Below are 18679 nucleotides of genomic sequence, written 5' to 3'. Positions count from 1 at the left end.
TTGGGAATTTGAGACCAGCCTGGCCAACCCCATCTCTACTAAAAATACAAAAATTAGCTGGGCATGGTGGCAGGTGCCTGTAATCCCAGCTACTCGGGAGGCTGGATAGGAGAATCGCTTGAACCCTGGAGGCAGAGGTTGCAGTGAACTGAGATTATGCCTCTGCATTCTAGCCTGGGCAGTAGAGCAAGATTGTCTCAAAAAAAAAAAAAACAACCAAAAAAACTCACGTTAATTTTGCTGCTTCTTTTCTTTATCTCCCCATAATTAAAACTGAACATATTATAGCAAATATCTACAGAAATATATACAGAGGCCAGGCATGGTGGCTCACGCCTGTAATCCCAGCACTTTGGGAGGCCGAGGCAGGTGGATCACCTGAGGCCAGGAGTTTGAGACCAGCCTGACCAACGTGGTGAGACCCTGTCTTTAAAAAAAATAAAATAGCCGGGTGCGGTGGCTCACGCCTGTAATCCCAGCACTTTGGGAGGCCGAGGCGGGTGGATCACGAGGTCAAGAGATCAAGACCATCCTGGTCAACATGGTGAAACCCCGTATCTACTAAAAATACAAAAAATTAGCTGGGCATAGTGGCGCGTGCCTGTAATCCCAGCTACTCAGGAGGCTGAGGCAGGAGAATTGCCTGAACCCCTCAGGAGGCGGAGGTTACGGTGAGCCGAGATCGCGCCATTGCACTCCAGCCTGGGCAACAAGAGCGAAACTCCGTCTCAAAAAAAAAAAAAAAAAAAAAAAATAATAATAATAAATAATAAATAAATAAATAAAATAAAAAGAAATATAAACAGAAAAAAATATCTATTTTCTAAAATGAGTCTAAATGCTAGGACGTCCTTAGCCTTATTATATATACAAAATGTGACTTTCAAATGTGGGTCATTATAAGTATGCTCTCTTGGAAACAAGACTTGTATCTCTGCAAATTCTCATTCACCCTGGTGAGGCATATGTAGAAACAGGTTAAATTCTAATTCAGGCATATGTAGATAGAAGTTTGTGACATTTATAAGATAGTTGGTATATATATGCTTTATTATAGAGTAATAATCATTTTATATTTTGCTTCTTTCATTATGCTTTATAGTACTTAACATTTATCATTTTGATATTTAGTACAAAGAAATGTGCTGCATGCATTGAGCCTTTTTCTACAAGTTTTCTTCCCCCTGATGTGCTATTTCACATATCACAGGCTTTATTTTTTGAACAATTGAGCAAAAGAAACAGATGAAACCTCATACAAAACCCTCCAAAATATGAAAATGTGGGGTTTATTTGTGCTAATGCTCTTCTTTTGGAAACATTTGTGTTAAAGGTAAGGTCAATTTATTGATTTAAACCACATTGTACATAAAAATTTATTATCCATGATTAAACTTTCTAAGACATTGTTCTTGATAGAAAAGCTTTTCTAACTTGTGGAATTAAAAGCTTTATTTTGCAAGTGTCAGATTAAAATTATTCCCAAGTTTTCTTAAATATGCAAAAATTTGATCTAAAGCTTTGACATTATAATTTTCTAGGACCTCATGGTTGGTGATGAGGCAAGTGAATTACGATCAATGTTAGAAGTGAACTACCCTATGGAAAATGGCATAGTACGAAATTGGGATGACATGAAACACCTGTGGGACTACACATTTGGACCAGAGAAACTTAATATAGATACCAGAAATTGTAAAATCTTACTCACAGAACCTCCTATGAACCCAACCAAAAACAGAGAGAAGATTGTAGAGGTGAGTTTTTATGCAGGGCATAGATGTATTACTGTGATATCATGTTAAATCAAATATTTTCTTTTTTCTTACTGTTGCCATGGATAAAGATAATAAAAATAATTTTCTTCAGATCTTGCACAGCAGAGTGAGACTTTATCTCAGTGTGTGTGTGTGTGTGTGTGTGTGTGTGTATTTCCCTTAAGGGACATCAATTAAGAAAGTCTTGTTCAATGCAGAGAGCTTTCTTTCACACTAGTCATTAACTAATACAGGAAGAAATCTTTGCTTTGTTGCTCTTATGAAATGCTTGGGGACTTAGTATGTATCCAGAAATCTGTCCTCAGACTTGGAGCTCTGTGACAGCAAGACTTTAATACGTAGCAAGAGGAGCTGATGAAAATGGAAGACCCTTTCACGTCCATTTGATTCTATTTTGAGCAACTAATTCACTCTGTGACCATGAGAAAACATACAGTTATTATGTAATTTTCTGAATACCAATTTTTTTTTTCTATCCACATTTACAGGTAATGTTTGAAACTTACCAGTTTTCTGGTGTATATGTAGCCATCCAAGCAGTTCTGACTTTGTATGCTCAAGGTAGGTGAAGCTTAACTGTTAGAAAAATCAATTCATCCTTGGGAGGGACGGGGGGATGGGGAGGTGGGAAGAGATAGCATGGGGAGAAATGACACATACAGGTGAGGGGACGGAAGACAGCAAACCACACTGCCATGTGTGTACCTATGCAACAATCTTGCATGTTCTTCACATGTACCCCAAAACCTAAAATGCAATTAAAAAAAAAAAAAAAAAAGAAAATGCAAAATCACACACACACACACACAAAAAGAAAAATCAATTCATCCAACATTTATTATGCATGTTTTATGTCAGAGAATTAGGTTTCTCAATAAATTATAAGTCCCAGAAAACTACATTACTTATATGCCATACTTTGAAATATTTTCACAATTTCTAAAATGTGTCAAATAAGATTTCATATACATTTTTATTTGCTTTGCTAAATAAGGATTTAAGGTTAAAAAATACTTAATTTTTTTAAAAAGTAGGATGTTCTCTCTTTTTAAGCTTTTTAAATTTTTTTTTTTTTTGAGGCGGAGTTTTGCTTTTGTTGCCCAGGCTGGAGTGCAATGGTGTGATCTCAGCTCACCGCAACCTCTGCCTCCTGGGTTCAAGTGATTCTCCTGCCTCAGCCTCCCGTGTAGCCGACATCACAGGCATGCACTACCATGCCTGGCTAATTTTATATTTTATATAAAATATAATTTTATATTTTTAGTAGAGACAGGGTTTCTCCATGTTGGTCAGGCTAGTCTTGGACTTCTGATCTGAGGTGATCCACCCACCTTAGCCTCCCAAAGTACTAGGATTACAGATGTGAACCACCATGCCCGGCCTAGCTTCTTCTTCTTTTTTTTTTTTTTTTTTTTTTTATGAGACGGAGTTTTGCTCTTGTTGCCAAGGCTGGAGTACAATCTGCAGTCTCAGCTCACGGCAGTCTCCGCCTCCTAGGTTCAAGAGATTCTCCTGCTTCCCGAATAGCTAGGATTACAGGCATGTGCCACCACGCTGAGCTAATTTTGTATTTTTAGTAGAGACGGGATTTCTCCATGTTGGTCAGGCTGGTCTCTAACTCCCAGCTTCAGGTGATCCACCTGCCTCAGACTCCCAATGTGCTGGGATTACAGGTGTGAGCCACTGTTTTAATTTTTTATACATGGAATTTGTTAAATTTGAGTTCAAAAAAATACACAGAGATTCAAAAAGGTAGCATAAAATTATACCTGTCAAATATGTAATAGATTTAAAAGGAGAAGGTAAACATTTGTGCATTTCTAACTTTTGAGGTGGGTTTAATGGAGGGGAGTACTTACATTCTCTTGATACTGCCATTAGCAGTTGCATTCCTATTTATTGGAAATAAAATATTGGCCAGGTGGGGAGTGCTCTTTTTTTTTTAATGGTCTTATAAATTCAACAGGAACTTACTGAGAATATCTTGGCTTGTCAGATAATGTGCCAAGGAGTCTTTTAGGCACTTATAGGGATAATCCAGTGGGAAAAGGGTGTGGCACTGGAAATGAGTCAAGTGTGTTTGAAAAAGGCCAGGATGTAACCTGATGGAAGTGGTAGAAAAAATGATGAGGTTGGTAGGAAGGGCTCTGTGGGAAATAAAACGTAAATTCTTGCATTAGTTGATGTTACTGGGAGTATTTTTGAATTGATGACGGTGTGGATTCCTCCTTTTTTTTTTTCTTTTTTGCAATGGAAAGCCTGTTAAAGGACAACATTAAAGTATATGAGTTTTATGAGGCTTATTACATCAAGGAAAGACAAATTATATCAACTTAAAAAGGAAGTAGTTTTAATGTTTCCCAAGACAAACTGTTATAATTAAATACTACAATACATGCAAATTTGTGTAAGAAAAAGGAAGAGAGTCTAAGGATGAAAATATAATAACATAATACTGACATGTTATAGATACTGCATATTCTGGTTAAAATTTTTTTTTTTTTTGAGACGGAGTTTCGCTCTTGTTACCCAGGCTGGAGTGCAGTGGTGCAATCTCGGCTCACCGCAACCTCTGCCTCCTGGGTTCAGGCAATTCTCCTGCCTCAGCCTCCCGAGTAGCTGGGATTACAGGCACGCCCCACCATGCCCAGCTGATTTTTTGTATTTTTAGTAAAGACGGGGTTTCACCATGTTGACCAGGATGGTCTCGATCTCTCAACCTTGTGATCCACCCGCCTCGGCCTCCCAAAGTGCTGGGATTACAGGCATGAGCCACCGTGCCCGGCCTTAAAATAATTTTTTAAATTAAAAAATGTGAGTTAAAAAAGTTTTTTTGGCTAGGTATGGTGGCTCATGCCTGTAATCCCAGCACTTTGGGAAGCCGAGGTGGGCAAATTGCTGGATCTCAGGAATTTGAAACCAGTCTGGGCAACATAGTGAGATCCCTATCTCTACAAAAAATTAGATTAGCTGGATAGTGGTGGTGCACGCCTATAGTCCCAGCCACTTGAGAGGCTGAGGTGAGAGGATCACGTGAGCCCAAGGGGTTGAGGAAGCATGGGAAACAAAGCAGCTTCTTTGCTATTCTTTTGTTTTAGGCTTAACTGACATTACCCTTTTTTTTTTTTTTTTCTTTTTTTTTTTTCCAGCAACATGGAGACATTGCCTTTTATTATAAGGTTTCCAGTGCATAATCAAAGTGATGCTTTGGCTAGCCAAGTTTCATTTTTCTTAGATTTCTGGCAGTCTAGTATCAATAGGAACTTTTGCAGAACAACACAATATATGTTGTTTGTAGTATATTCAAAACTAAGATTAAGTTTGATAAAAATAAAGGATTGTACAGACCTTTAAGAACATGTTCTGCTGGGTGTGGTGGCTCACACCTATAATCCCAACACTTTGGGAGGTCAAGGCAGACAGATCACTTGAGGCCAGGAGTTTGAGACCAGCTTGGGCAACATGGCGAAACCCTGTCTCTACAAAAAAATACAAAAATTAGTCAGGCGTGGTGGCACATGCCTGTAGTCCCAGCTACTCAGGAGACTAAAGTGGGAGGTGTGACTTGAACCCAGGAAATTGAGATTGCAGTGAGCCTAGATTGAGTCACCATACTCCTCCAGCCTGGATGACAGAGCCAGACCCTGACCAAAAAAAAAAAAAAAAGAGTTCTGTTTTTCAGTCCTCAGTCTCAAGGTCTGTTTCTTCTCATCTCCTTGGGCAGCACATGATAGTAGACTAAAAGTTTTAAAAGAGAGTACTTGCTTTAATACTTACACGTTAGAAAAAACCTCCAAAATGGCCGGGCGCGGTGGCTCAAGCCTGTAATCCCAGCACTTTGGGAGGCCGAGGCGGGTGGATCACGAGGTCGAGAGATCGAGACCATCCTGGTCAACGTGGTGAAACCCCGTCTCTACTAAAAATACAAAAAATTAGCTGGGCATGGTGGCACGTGCCTGTAATCCCAGCTACTCAGGAGGCTGAGGCAGGAGAATTGCCTGAACCCGGGAGGCGGAGGTTGCGGTGAGCCGAGATTGTGCCATTGCACTCCAGCCTGGGTAACAAGAGCGACACTCTGTCTCAAAAAAAAAAAAAAAGAAAAAACCTCCAAAATAAGTAAATAATAAATTCTGGCTTCTAGTTGGTTACATTTCTATTTTGGCTTCCCTACTATATTTCGAACTTGCTGGCTTTGATTTTTCTGATTTGATTTTTTATTTAAAACCCCTTGGCTTTTATGCAGGTTTATTGACTGGTGTAGTGGTAGACTCTGGAGATGGTGTAACTCACATTTGCCCTGTATATGAAGGCTTTTCTCTCCCTCATCTTACCAGGAGACTGGATATTGCTGGGAGGGATATAACTAGATACCTTATCAAGGTAAGTGAAAGGAAAGTATCATGCAAATTCGATTTTGTAGTTTGTTTACCAATTAACACAGAATTGAATGTATCATTTTAGGATTCCAGGAAATCTGTACCACTAGAGAAATTACCCAGTTACCTCCCTTATTCACATAAAAATCCATATAAGATTTATACACATGAGGAAAAAAATACATATATAAACAAAAAAAGAAAAAAGATTTACACACACAATCTTTGTATACTAATGAGAGTATATAATTTCATAATTATATTTGTTATTCCTGAGGAATGACTAGACAGATATTTCAAAGATGGAAGAGACCCCTAACTTGAAACATTTTTGGACTGCTCAGGCAGCCTTTTCTGCCATAAAACCTTTCTCTGACCAGGTATGTTTTAAGCTATAATCTTGGTTGGGTTGCCTACTCTTGTCTTTTCCAAAAAATGCAGTGATATCAATTAATGATATTTGAGAAAAACAGCCCAAATATGCCAGACGTCCATGTTTAGTAGTTTTCATGTAATGTATCCACTTTGGGTCATCTTTAGAACAGACTCAAATATTAGAGGATTTTTTAAAATTTGTTTTTTAATTTGTGAAGTCTAGTAATGTTTTTCTCTCAGCAGGTTTTTTTTTTTAATAGTAATATTTTCTAGCATTTAAGAAACTAGAGATTTAAGAAGCTAGAATAATATTTTCTAGCATTTAATAACACCAGAGATCATACCTTTGAGTACCCAATAATTCCCTTATTCATTAAACAAATGCTATTGTCCTTCCAATATGTGCCAGACAAAATATTAGAAACTAAAGAAAAAATTTTGTAAGACCTGGGGGCATTTCATATTGCAGGCTACAGGAGTCTAGTACTAAAATAATATTTATTCATTAATATTCTTTTGATTGTTTATCTAAACATTAGTACTCATGCAGTGCTTTTCAAAAACTGACTTTTCTAGTCATTTTACTGACTTTTTTATGAATTGTTAATTCTTTTACCCTCTCTGAAACTAAAATATAAGTTTTTTTATGGCAGGTAAAATCCTACTTCTGAAATAGTAGGAGCTGAGGATCTACTGCCCATTATGTTTGTTATTAATGTGACGTATTTAATGAGCATTAATAGCTTTTGCAGAGTAGAATTCATTCAGATTTCTTATGAACTTACTGCTATTTTTTTGCACCAGCTGCTTCTGTTGCGAGGATATGCCTTCAACCACTCTGCTGATTTTGAAACGGTTCGAATGATTAAAGAAAAACTGTGTTATGTGGGATACAATATTGAGCAAGAGCAGAAACTGGCCTTAGAAACCACAGTATTAGTTGAATCTTATACAGTAAGTGTTTCCAGTGTATAATATATATGTGTTTTAAAGTGGACAGCCATGATTATTGGTGTCAGCTTAAGGAGGTTTTCTTAAAATCAGTATTTTTGTCTTGGGTTGTTGTAATATGTATATGTGTGACTTTTAATGTCTTTTTCTACATTAAGATTCTATTATTTAACTATTTTGGGGCACCGTATAATGCAAATTAAGGCAAGAATCATAAATTACTCTCTACGCTAGGATATAATTAGATGTGAGATGTTATTTTGAGATTCTAGTATTTGGCATATCATTTCTCAACATATGTTTTACAGAACTTTATTTCCCTGAGATGTTAATAAGCATTTCACAAAAATTAAAAAGGATTACATTGTCAGATAAGTTTGGGGAACAGTTGATTTCACTTCACTGAACTTCTCAGAGCCTTTGGTATGCTAATGTATACACAACTCTGTTAATATGGTATGCCTGTTTCTCAGACTTATACTCTTTAAGACTTTTCAGAATTTCATGGGATTAGTGGTCTAAGAATCATACACTGGAAGTGGTCATTCTAGAGTATTACTTTACTAATTCAGTAGGTGGCAGCCTTTCCTGACTTAATATTTTTTAATGAGGTGTTAAATGTTAACTTGAAATTATAACTAATGAGATTTAGGACCTAGTTATAGTGTGTAACACTAGAGGAGTTGCTCCCACTTGAATTTTTAATGAATTACCATCTTAGGCCTATTAAATTCATCTGAGTATAAAGTACTTCGAGGTCTCATCTTTGATCTAGTTATTACTAAAATGAAAGAGAGTAATAGGCAATAAAAGCAAGTATTTTAAAACTTTATGATGCATACTAGCTCTGCATATTCACAAATATGTGCAAAATGGTCATTTTAAAGTAATTATAAAAAATTTGTTGTTGGCTGGGCCTAGTGGCTCACGCCAGTAATCCCAGCACTTTGGGAGGCTGAGGAGAGGAGTTCAAGACCAGCCTGGCCAACATGGTGAAGCCCCGTCTCTACAAAAATACAAAAAATTAGCCAAGCAAGGTGGTGGGCAACTGTAATCCCAGCTACTCTGGATACTGAGACAGGAGAATTGCTTGAACCTGGGAGGTGGAGGTTGCAGTGAGCTGAGATCATGCCACTACTCCAGCCTGGGCGACAGAGTAAGACTTGGTTTGGTGTCAAAAAAAATTTGTTGTTAAGATAGTGATCCAAATAGTAAACCCATTTATTTTATTTTATTTTACTTTATGTTATGATATTTTATTTTAATTTTTTTTGAGATGGAGTTTCACTCTTGTTGCCCAGGCTGGAGTGCAATGGCATGATCTCGGCTGACTGACTGCAACCTCTACCTCCCAGGTTCAAGTGATTCTCCTGTCTTAGCCTCCCGAGTAACTGGGATTACAGAAACATGCCACCATGCCCAGCTAACTTTTGTATTTTTAGTAGAGACAGGGTTTCATCATATTGGTCAGACTGGTTTTGAGCTTCTAACCTATGATGATCCTCCAGCGTTGACCTCCCAAAGTGCTGGGATTACAGGCATGAGCCACTGCTCCCAGCCTATTTATTTTTCTTATACATTAAGTTCTGGGATACATGTGCAGAATGTGCAGATTTGTTACTTAGGTATACATGTGCCATGGTGGTTTGCTGCACCCATCAACCTGTCATCTACATTAGGTATTTCTCCTGATGCTATCCATCCCCCATCCCCTAACAGGCCCTACCCAGTGTGTTATGTTCCCCTTCCTGTGCCCATATGTTCTCATTGTTCAACTCCCACTTAAGAGTGAGGACATGCAATGTTTGGTTTTCTGTTCCTGTGTTAGTTTGCTGAGAATGATGGTTTCCAGCTTCATCTATGTTCCTGTAAAGGACATGAACTCATTCTTTTTTATGGCTGCATAGTATTGCATGGTGTATATGTGCCACATTTTCTTTATCCAGTCTAACATTGATGGGCATTTAGGTTGGTTCCAAGTCTTTGCTGTTGTGAACAATGCTGTAGTGAACATACAGATGTGTATGTCTTTATAGTAGAATGATTTATAATAATCTTTTGGGTGTATACTCAGTAATGGGATTGGTGGATCAAATGATATTTCTAGTTCTAGATTCTTGAGGAATCACCACACTGTCTTCACCAATGGTTGAACTAATTTACACTCCCACCAATAGTGTCAAAGTGTTCCTGTTTCTCCACATCCCCTCCAGCATCTGTTGTTTCCTGACTTTTTAATGATCGCCATTCTAACTGGAGTGAGATGGTATCTCATCGTGGTTTTCATTTGCATTTCTCTAATGACTAGCAATGATGAGCTTTTTTTCATATGTTTGTTGGCCACATAAATGTCTTCTTTTGAAAAGTGTCTGTTCATAACCTTCGCCCACTTTTTGATGGGGTTGCTTTTTCTTAATAAGGAATGATCTGTTTGCAAAGTGGCATACCATTTTTAAAAGCAAAACAGAATGTGATGAGAAGAGTTACCTAAATCTATTGAATTTACCTTTTTTTCCAAAATATATTTTAGGAAAAATTGTTGCTGGTAATATTGGTTGCAGAACAGATGCATCTAAAAGTACTAGAGTTCTGGAGAATACTGGGAAATTTTAATCTTCTTCTGATTAGTACCTGATTATTCTTGGTTTCTAGCTCCCAGATGGACGTATCATCAAAGTTGGGGGAGAGAGATTTGAAGCACCAGAAGCTTTATTTCAGCCTCACTTGATCAATGTTGAAGGAGTTGGTGTTGCTGAATTGCTTTTTAACACAATTCAGGCAGCTGACATTGATACCAGGTACATTATAAATGATTTCAAAGTTATGTATCAGAAAAACAATAAAGAAAAAATTTTCAGTTATTTATCAGAAATAGATGGAATTAAATAGAATAATTAAGTTGTTTATTATCTCAATCATGTTTTCGGATAAGGCAAAATAATTTTTTGATAGGGCGAAATTGGATGTTGAACAACATATATTACATCATTGTATCTCAGAAGCCACTTTAAACTTGCTTGAAATAATTTCAGACTGACAGAAAAGTTGCAAGAATAATACAGAAAATTTATCTATATGCTTTATCTAGTTTTACCATTTTACTAATTCTAATGTTCTGCATGTTTGCTTTTTCATTCTGTTTTTTTTTCTGAACGATTTGAGAGTAGATTAAATGCATCAATTCTTTAACAATTGGTGTTTCCTAAGGCTAAGGATATTCTGTTACATAGTCATGCTGATTTCAGATCCTTTGGAGATGTACCCAGTAGTGGAATTGCTGGATCATATGGTAGTTCTATTTTTAATTTTTTGGGGGAACCTCCATACTGTTTTCCATAATAGCTGTACTAATTCACACTCCCACCAGCAGTGTATAAGAGTTTCCTTTTCTCCACATCCTCACCAGTATTTGTTACCTTTCCTCTTTTTGATAATAGCCATTCTAACAGGTGTGGTTTAATTTGCATTTATTTCCATGATGATTAGGAATGCTTAGCATTGTTTCCATTTGTATATCTTCTTCTTTTTTTTTTTTTTTTTTTTTTTTTTTTGAGACGGAGTTTCGCTCTTGTTACCCAGGCTGGAGTGCAATGGCACGATCTCAGCTCACCACAACCTCCACCTCCTGGGTTCAGGCAATTCTCCTGCCTCAGCCTCCTGAGTAGCTGGGATTACAGGCATGCGCCACCATGCCCAGCTAATGTTCATTGTATTTTTAGTAGAGACGGGGTTTCACCATGTTGACCAGGATGGTCTCGATCTCTCGACCTCGTGATCCACCCGCCTCGGCCTCCCAAAGTGCTGGGATTACAGGCTTGAGCCACCGCGCCCAACCCAGAAACTTCTTTTTTTGTTGTTGTTTTTTGTTTTTTGAGACGGAATATCGCTCTGTCACCCAGGCTGGAGTGCAGTGGTGCAATCCTGACCCACTGCAACCTCTGCCTCTCGGTTTCAAGCAATTCTTGTGCCTCAGCCTCCCAAGTAGCTGAGATTACAGGCATGCACCACCATGCCGAGCTATTTTTTTTTTTTTTTTTTTTTGAGATGGAGTTTCGCTCTTGTTGCCCAGGCTGGAGTGCAATGGCGCGATCTCGGCTCACCGCAACCTCCGCCTCCTGGGTTCAGGCAATTCTCCTGCCTCAGCCTCCTGAGTAGCTGGGATTACAGGCACACGCCACCATGCCCAGCTAATTTTTTGTATTTTTAGTAGAGACGGGGTTTCACCATGTTGACCAGGATGGTCTCGATCTCTTGACCTCGTGGTCCACCCGTCTCGGCCTCCCAAAGTGCTGGGATTACAGGCTTGAGCCACCGCGCCCGGCCTTTTTTTTTCCATTTTTAGTAGAAATGGGTTTTGCCATATTGGCCAGGCTGGTCTTGAACTCCTGGCCTCAAGTGATCCACCTCCCTCAGCTTCCCAAAGTGCTGGGATTACAGGCATGAGCCACCATACCTTGGCCACAAAAACTTCTTTGTTTGATGTAAATGCATGTATTTTTGTTAGATATTACCAAATTTCCCTCTCTGGCAATTGTATCATTTCTCCTTTCCACCAATCTGATGAGTGAGAAATTATTTGTGTGTAATTTTACTTTTTATTTCTCTCATGAGGAGTGAAGTCGGGCCAGGTATGGTGGCTTGCGGCTATAATCACAGCACTTTGGGAGGCTGAGGCAGGAGGTTTGCTTAAGCCCAGGAGTTTAAGACCAGCCTGGGCAACATATGGAGACTCTGCCTTTACGTAAAATTTTTTCAAAAACATTAGCCAGGTGTGGTGGTGGTGTACTCCTGTAGTCCTAGTTACTGAGAAGGCTGAAGTGGGAGGATCGCTTGAGCCTGAGAGGTCGAGGCTGCAGTGAGCCATGATCTGCACTACAGCCTAGGTGACAGAGTGAGACCCTGTCTCTCCCCACCGCCACAAAAAAAAGTTACTAAAAAGAAATAGTGGGGTTGAGCATATTTTTATATGTTTAAGGAACATTTTTAATACCTTTTTTTGGCAGATTGTTCATGGCTTATTGTCTGTACATTTTGTTTTTTTTTTTTTCTTAATGTTGAAGTTTTCTTTTAGCTTTCTTATATCTTTTACAGATATTTTCAATTTGCTATTTGTCTATTGCTGTTAGTATTTTGGCCATGCAAAAGTTTATTTTTATTTAGTCATATAAAAAGATTTATAGCCAGGCGCGGTGGCTCAAGCCTGTAATTCCAGCACTTTGGGAGGCCGAGGCGGGTGGATCACGAGGTCGAGAGATCGAGACCATCCTGGTCAACATGGTGAAACCCTGTCTCTACTAAAAATAGAAAAAATTAGCTGGGCATGGTGGCGTGTGCCTGTAATCCCAGCTACTCAGGAGGCTGAGGCAGGAGAATTGCCTGAACCCAGGAGGCGAAGGTTGCGGTGAGCCGAGATTGCGCCATTGCACTCCAGCCTGGGTAACAAGAGCGAAACTCCGTCTCAAAAAAAAAAAAAAGATGCCGAGCACGGTGGCTCAAGCCTGTAATCCCAGCACTTTGGGAGGCCGAGGCGGGTGGATCACAAGGTCAAGAGATCGAGACTGTCGGGCGCGGTGGCTCAAGCCTGTAATCCCAGCACTTTGGGAGGCCGAGGCGGGTGGATCACAAGGTCAAGAGATCGAGACCATCTTGGTCAACATGGTGAAACCCCGTCTCTACTAAAAATACAAAAAAAATAGCTGGGCATGGTGGTGCGTGCCTGTAATCCCAGCTACTCAGGAGGCTGAGGCAGGAGAATTGCCTGAACCCAGGAGACGGAGGTTGCGGTGAGCCGAGATCGCGCCATTTTACTCCAGCCTGGGTAACAAGAGCGAAACTCCGTCTCAAAAAAAAAAAAAAAAAAAAGAGAGAGATCGAGACCATCCTGGTCAACATAGTGAAACCCCGTCTCTACTAAAAATACAAAAAATTAGCTGGGCATGGTGGCGTGTGCCTGTAATCCCAGCTACTCAGGAGGCTGAGGCAGGAGAATTGCCTGAACCCAGGAGGCGGAGGTTGCGGTGAGCCGAGATCGCGCCATTGCACTCCAGCCTGGGTAACAAGAGCGAAACTCCGTCTCAAAAAAAAAAAAAAAGATTTATAGTCTTTTATTGCATCTAGAGCTTGAGTCATAGTTAGAAAACCCTCCTCTACACTCAGGTTATAGATGAATTGACCCAGAAGCATTTTGTACAGCAAGCATTTGTTTGTGTAACCCTGAGTTTAAATAACCAACTAATTAATTTTGATGGGATGGCTTCAGAGCCAGGATAATAGAGATTAATAAAAATAGCAGTTGACTCATAACAAGCTATAAACCTGATGGAAGATGATCAAAAATCGAATCTAGCCTTCATAATTATGGTAAATTCTTAGTATAGGGATCAGGTAGATGATTTTGTCCTTCGATTTGATGATCATTCAGAGTAAAATTGTATTTAAAAGTACATGCCTATTGATGATTATAAAGCATCGACGTTCCCTAAAGCGCAGGAGTCAGATTCAGCGCCTTCTCCGCAGAGTTTGCATTGCAAAGTGGCACAACTCAAATTTTGTCGTGTGTGTTCTGCATGTTGAAAGTGTACATGTAAATGTTTATGTGTACATATGACAAGTAGCTGTACTTCACCTGCTTAGTTTATGCAACATTCACCTGGCTTGCTTTGGCAATTAAATACAAAAACAATGCTTTGTTAGAGTTGTAGTAGCTTTAGCCATTGAGAACCTGGAAGCAAGTAAAAACCTGGAAGTCAGGTTGAATAAGGCCAAAATGGATGTGAATCAGCTCCCAAACTTTACTATGAGAATTATTCCTCGGATCCTAACTCAAATTCTGTTAGTTTTACTATATATGCAGTCTTTTTAGATTGGTTTATCTAATATCCTAGACAACAGCATGTTTAAGGGAAAAAGAGGGGACTGCTATAAGAAGCATACACATCAATCTAGCCAAAAATAACAGCAGACAGCCTCTAAGAAAAGGCACAAAAAAGAGAAAACTACAAAAGGCAAATGGAAAAATTAAAAAGCAGGAATTCTGAATTGAATATGGCTAATTATAGTAAACAACCACATCTCAGTGGCTTTAGGGAAGCACTGTGATAACATAGTCTAAATACTAGAGGCTTGTCGTGTAAATCTTGGTCATTATGAGAAGTCTCAGTTACATTCACAAGAAAGTGTATTATGTACTTTTAGAAGTATTTTATTTTCATCAAAATTATAAAAAGATTTTATATGTGAAGAGGGGTCGTTACTTCACAGTAGTAATAACAGCAAATATTCAGCCCTATGATTTACATGTGGAATTTTATTTATTTCTACCAGCCACCCGCTGAGGCTGACGTAAGTAACAGTAACGCTGAGATACCATTTTCCTAATCTAAAACTCCAAATGAATAACCATTTTGCTTTTCTAGATCTGAATTTTACAAACACATTGTGCTTTCTGGAGGGTCTACTATGTACCCTGGCCTGCCGTCACGGTTGGAACGAGAACTTAAACAGCTTTACTTAGAACGAGTTTTAAAGGGAGATGTGGAAAAACTTTCTGTAAGTATTAGTAAATCAACTATTAACATTCTTTTAAAAGCCCATGCAGTAGTTTGTGAATCTTGACAACCACCAGAGGGAGCAAGACGTCTTCCTAAACAAATTCTTACTGCAGTCAAGTGCAGCCTGGAAATGATAGGAAGAAGGAAATAGTTCAAGATAAGCTCTGATCACCTCTATAGTCAATGGATAGAGGCAGCCAGGTCAGGGCCAAAAGTTCTGGTTCATCTGTTACAACCAGCACGGACTCTGAGGCATCTCTGTGTGCATGAGAAGAACCTACTGTACTATGGGGAAATAAATGCCCCACTTGGGTTTTGTTTTGTTTTGAAAACTTATTTTTTGGACATGCAAGTAATTAGCCTTCAGCACTTCTGTTGAAACAGACTTAAATTGGTAGTTGTTGGTATGTACAGTAGAAAGAAATGTTTAAACTATAATAGGTGATGTTTCTTTGGCATGGGTTTTGTGTTTTTCTCACCAAACTGTGGACTGTGTGAAGTATACAGTTTGTGCTATATACTCAACCAAGAGTTGTCTAATATACTCAACTAAGAGTTATCTGTATACTCAACCAAAAGTTAATTTCTGAGCTTTGTCTCACTGACTTTGATCAACTGTTTTAGATAATGAGATTACGTATTACAGAGTACTGTGTGTTACATCCTTCATATATGACTCAAATTATTGAAATTAAATTGAGTATGGGCTCACATGCATTAAATAGATTAACAGACTGGAAAGGAGCCATGCTAAGTACTTCACTTGTTTTTCTGATTTTATGGAGTTTTACATATAATGTAAAATCAATCTCAGGTGGTCATTTATTCAGCAAACATTTCTTGAACTCCTGAGTGCCAAACAGAGGTCTAGGTGCTGGGGGCAAACAAAACAATGAAAACAGAATCCTTGCTTTTAGTCTAAATACTTTATTAGTTGTAGTAAGTGGTATGAAGAAAAGTAAGATGAAGAGCTGGAAGATGTTAGTGGTTGGGGAGGATGTGTGCTCCTTCATAAACTGATCAGGAAAGGCCTCTTGGGTGAAGTGACTTTTGATCAGATACCTAAGTTGAGTGTGAGCAGAGTGAGCCATGCAACTGTCTGCGGGAAGAATCTTCCAGGCAGGAACAGTGCAAAAGCCCCAAGTTGGGAGTGTGCCAGTGTGGCTGGAGCAGAGTGAGCAAGGGAGGGGGGCAAGTGGGAGATGAGGTCAGAAGGGTAGCAGGAGGGCAGGTCTTATTCAGCCATGGTAAAGGGTTTGGCTTAACTCCTGGTGAAGTGGAAACTCTTGGGTGGGGGGCAGTTTAAGCAGATAAATGATCGGATCTGGTATATATTTTTAAAGGATCATTAAGTCTGGTGTGGTGAATAGACTCTTGGAGGAAGAGGGAACAAAGGTAGGCATTGAAAGACCAGTTAGGAGGCGATGGGAGGAGGGAAGGGATGGTAGAGTTTTAGAATAGAGGTTGTTTTGGAGAATGGAAAAGGGAATAGAGAAATGTAATAGGATTGCCAAGCATCAGGAAGGGCTCAGTTGAGGTTAGTGATACATTAAAGCAAGATGTTTTGTCTCTTTCCCATCTTTTTCAGTTGCTTGAGAGCAGGTGCAATTTGTCTGTAGGAATCTATAGATGAGTTCAGCAAGGAGGGAGTGGTAGATGGAATAATCTGATAGAATGAATGTCACATGGGGCTGTGGAGTTTTAGGGATGAGCCAGATAGAAGCAGCAATGAAGAGCAAGAATTCATATTCCCAAACCTCCAGGGTTAAGGTAGTGTGTTAGAGACAAACTATAACCAGTTGAGATATTTACAGAAGCAGCAGTGTCTTCGGGGGCTAGCTAAGTTTCCCTTAGAGCAGAGGTAGGCATCTATAATCTTTATGCCAAAACTGCTTGTATTTTGTAAAGTTTTATTGGAACACAGCCAAGCACATTTGTTTACATAATGTTACCTGTTGTCACATATTGTCTGTGGGCACCTTCTAGCTACATGAGGGGTTGGGTAGTTGTCAGGCTTGCAAAGCCTCAAGTATTTACTATCTGGCCCTTTATTACAAAAAAAAAGTTTGCTGACCCCTACCTAAGAGCAAGAAGTAACTAGAACAATGAAACAGTACGTTAGTCTCAGAATTGGTACATAAATTGATGTTTTTCTTTATCTTGGATTATTACCACCCTACAGTTCATTTATGTGACATAATATACAAATGATTTAGAATGACGTAGTTACAGTGAGTTTTTTTTGCAGGATTGACACTGTAAATGAAAACTTGCTATGTCATTTTAAGGTTTCTCTTTCAGGTGTTGGCCAGCCGTAACGATAAGGATGTGTCCTTCCTAGACATTTAATAGCAGCTATAGAGTATAAAACTTTTCTCAATTGCCTTTGATTTTGGTTGCTGTGTTCATTTTTTCATAACATCCCATGATTTGTTTTGACCATATATGGCCTTGTTTATTTTAGGAACATTTCATTTTATTTTGAGACAATAAAAGTAAGCTTTGCTTAAAAGAAAAGAACTTCAGTTTGACTGTATTGCACTGGACTAGAATCATAATAGTCTTAGACCTTGAAGAAGTCGTGGAAGTCCTCTTACCCAGAACCTCCTCAAGTGGCCATCTGCCAGTGGATGGAAACTTTGCTATAATAATGTCTCTGATGTTTGGTCTCTCAGTAGAGTGTTCAGTTGTGTAATTTATTGATCAAATTAGGACACTCAAGAATGAAAAGGGATGGTGTTAATAACGATGGGATACCGCATGTAAATCAGGACGATTCCAAGCAGACTGGGATAGATGTGTGGTCTCCTCAACATGAGCTTTGGGCAAATTACTAAATGTTTTTGTACCTCAGGTACCAAATCATACGCTTCTGCTTATATGACAAGACTGTTGTAAAGTTGAGCAAGAGCCATATATTTTTAAAGTCATTTTCATAAAGCAGAAAGCACTGTGCATATGTACCATTTTAATATCCTTTCTTTCTCCCTTAGAAATTTAAGATCCGCATTGAAGACCCACCCCGCAGAAAGCACATGGTATTCCTGGGTGGTGCAGTTCTAGCAGATATCATGAAAGACAAAGACAACTTTTGGATGACCCGACAAGAGTACCAAGAAAAGGGTGTCCGTGTGCTAGAGAAACTTGGTGTGACTGTTCGATAAACAGAGCGTGTTCCCATCACACCCGTAATGCTTTCTTTTTTCCTTTATTGCCAATCTTTGAACTCATTCAACTCCAGGACATGGAAGAGGCCTCTCTGTGCCATTTGACTGGAAAGGTCAAGTTTTATTCTGGTGTCTTGGGGAAGCTTTGTTAAATTTTTGTTAATGTGGGTAAATCTGAGTTTAATTCAACTGCTTCCCTGCATAGATGAGAGGGCTAAGGATCTTGTCTGCTGCTTTGTTTCTTCTAAGTAGACATTTAGATCATTCCTGTGGGCTTCCTATTTTCACTTTACTGCTCTAATGCTGCTAGTTGTAGTCTTTAGCACACTAGGTGCTATGCCTTTATTAGCATAAAAAAAAATCTTTAACAGGAGCTTTTACATATTAATGGGATGGGGGGGTGGTTCGGGATGGGTGGGCAGCTGCTGAGCCCTTTGAGCATTTCCCCTGTAGTGTGGCGCTTTCAACTGTACTGCTGCAGC

The 18679-nt window shown here is 39.1% G+C and overlaps 1 protein-coding gene across 1 annotated transcript in view; it reads left to right on the top strand.

Moving 5' to 3' along the window:
* The window catches only part of ACTR2 (actin related protein 2), a 35776-nt gene extending 17330 nt beyond the window's left edge, over positions 1–18446 (top strand). The window contains exons 3-9 of the mRNA XM_010333530.2: positions 1542–1757; positions 2267–2339; positions 6022–6158; positions 7334–7483; positions 10133–10278; positions 14896–15028; positions 18024–18446. Coding sequence (XP_010331832.1) covers positions 1542–1757; positions 2267–2339; positions 6022–6158; positions 7334–7483; positions 10133–10278; positions 14896–15028; positions 18024–18194 — 1026 coding nt within the window. The 3' untranslated portion in view covers positions 18195–18446. The remainder of the gene's footprint in view (positions 1–1541; positions 1758–2266; positions 2340–6021; positions 6159–7333; positions 7484–10132; positions 10279–14895; positions 15029–18023) is intronic.
* Positions 18447–18679: the final 233 nt, after the last annotated feature.

This window comes from Saimiri boliviensis, chromosome 1 (assembly GCF_048565385.1).
Source record: "Saimiri boliviensis isolate mSaiBol1 chromosome 1, mSaiBol1.pri, whole genome shotgun sequence".
Taxonomy (NCBI): Eukaryota; Metazoa; Chordata; class Mammalia; order Primates; family Cebidae; genus Saimiri; species Saimiri boliviensis.
This window is presented reverse-complemented; position numbering and strand designations above follow the sequence as displayed.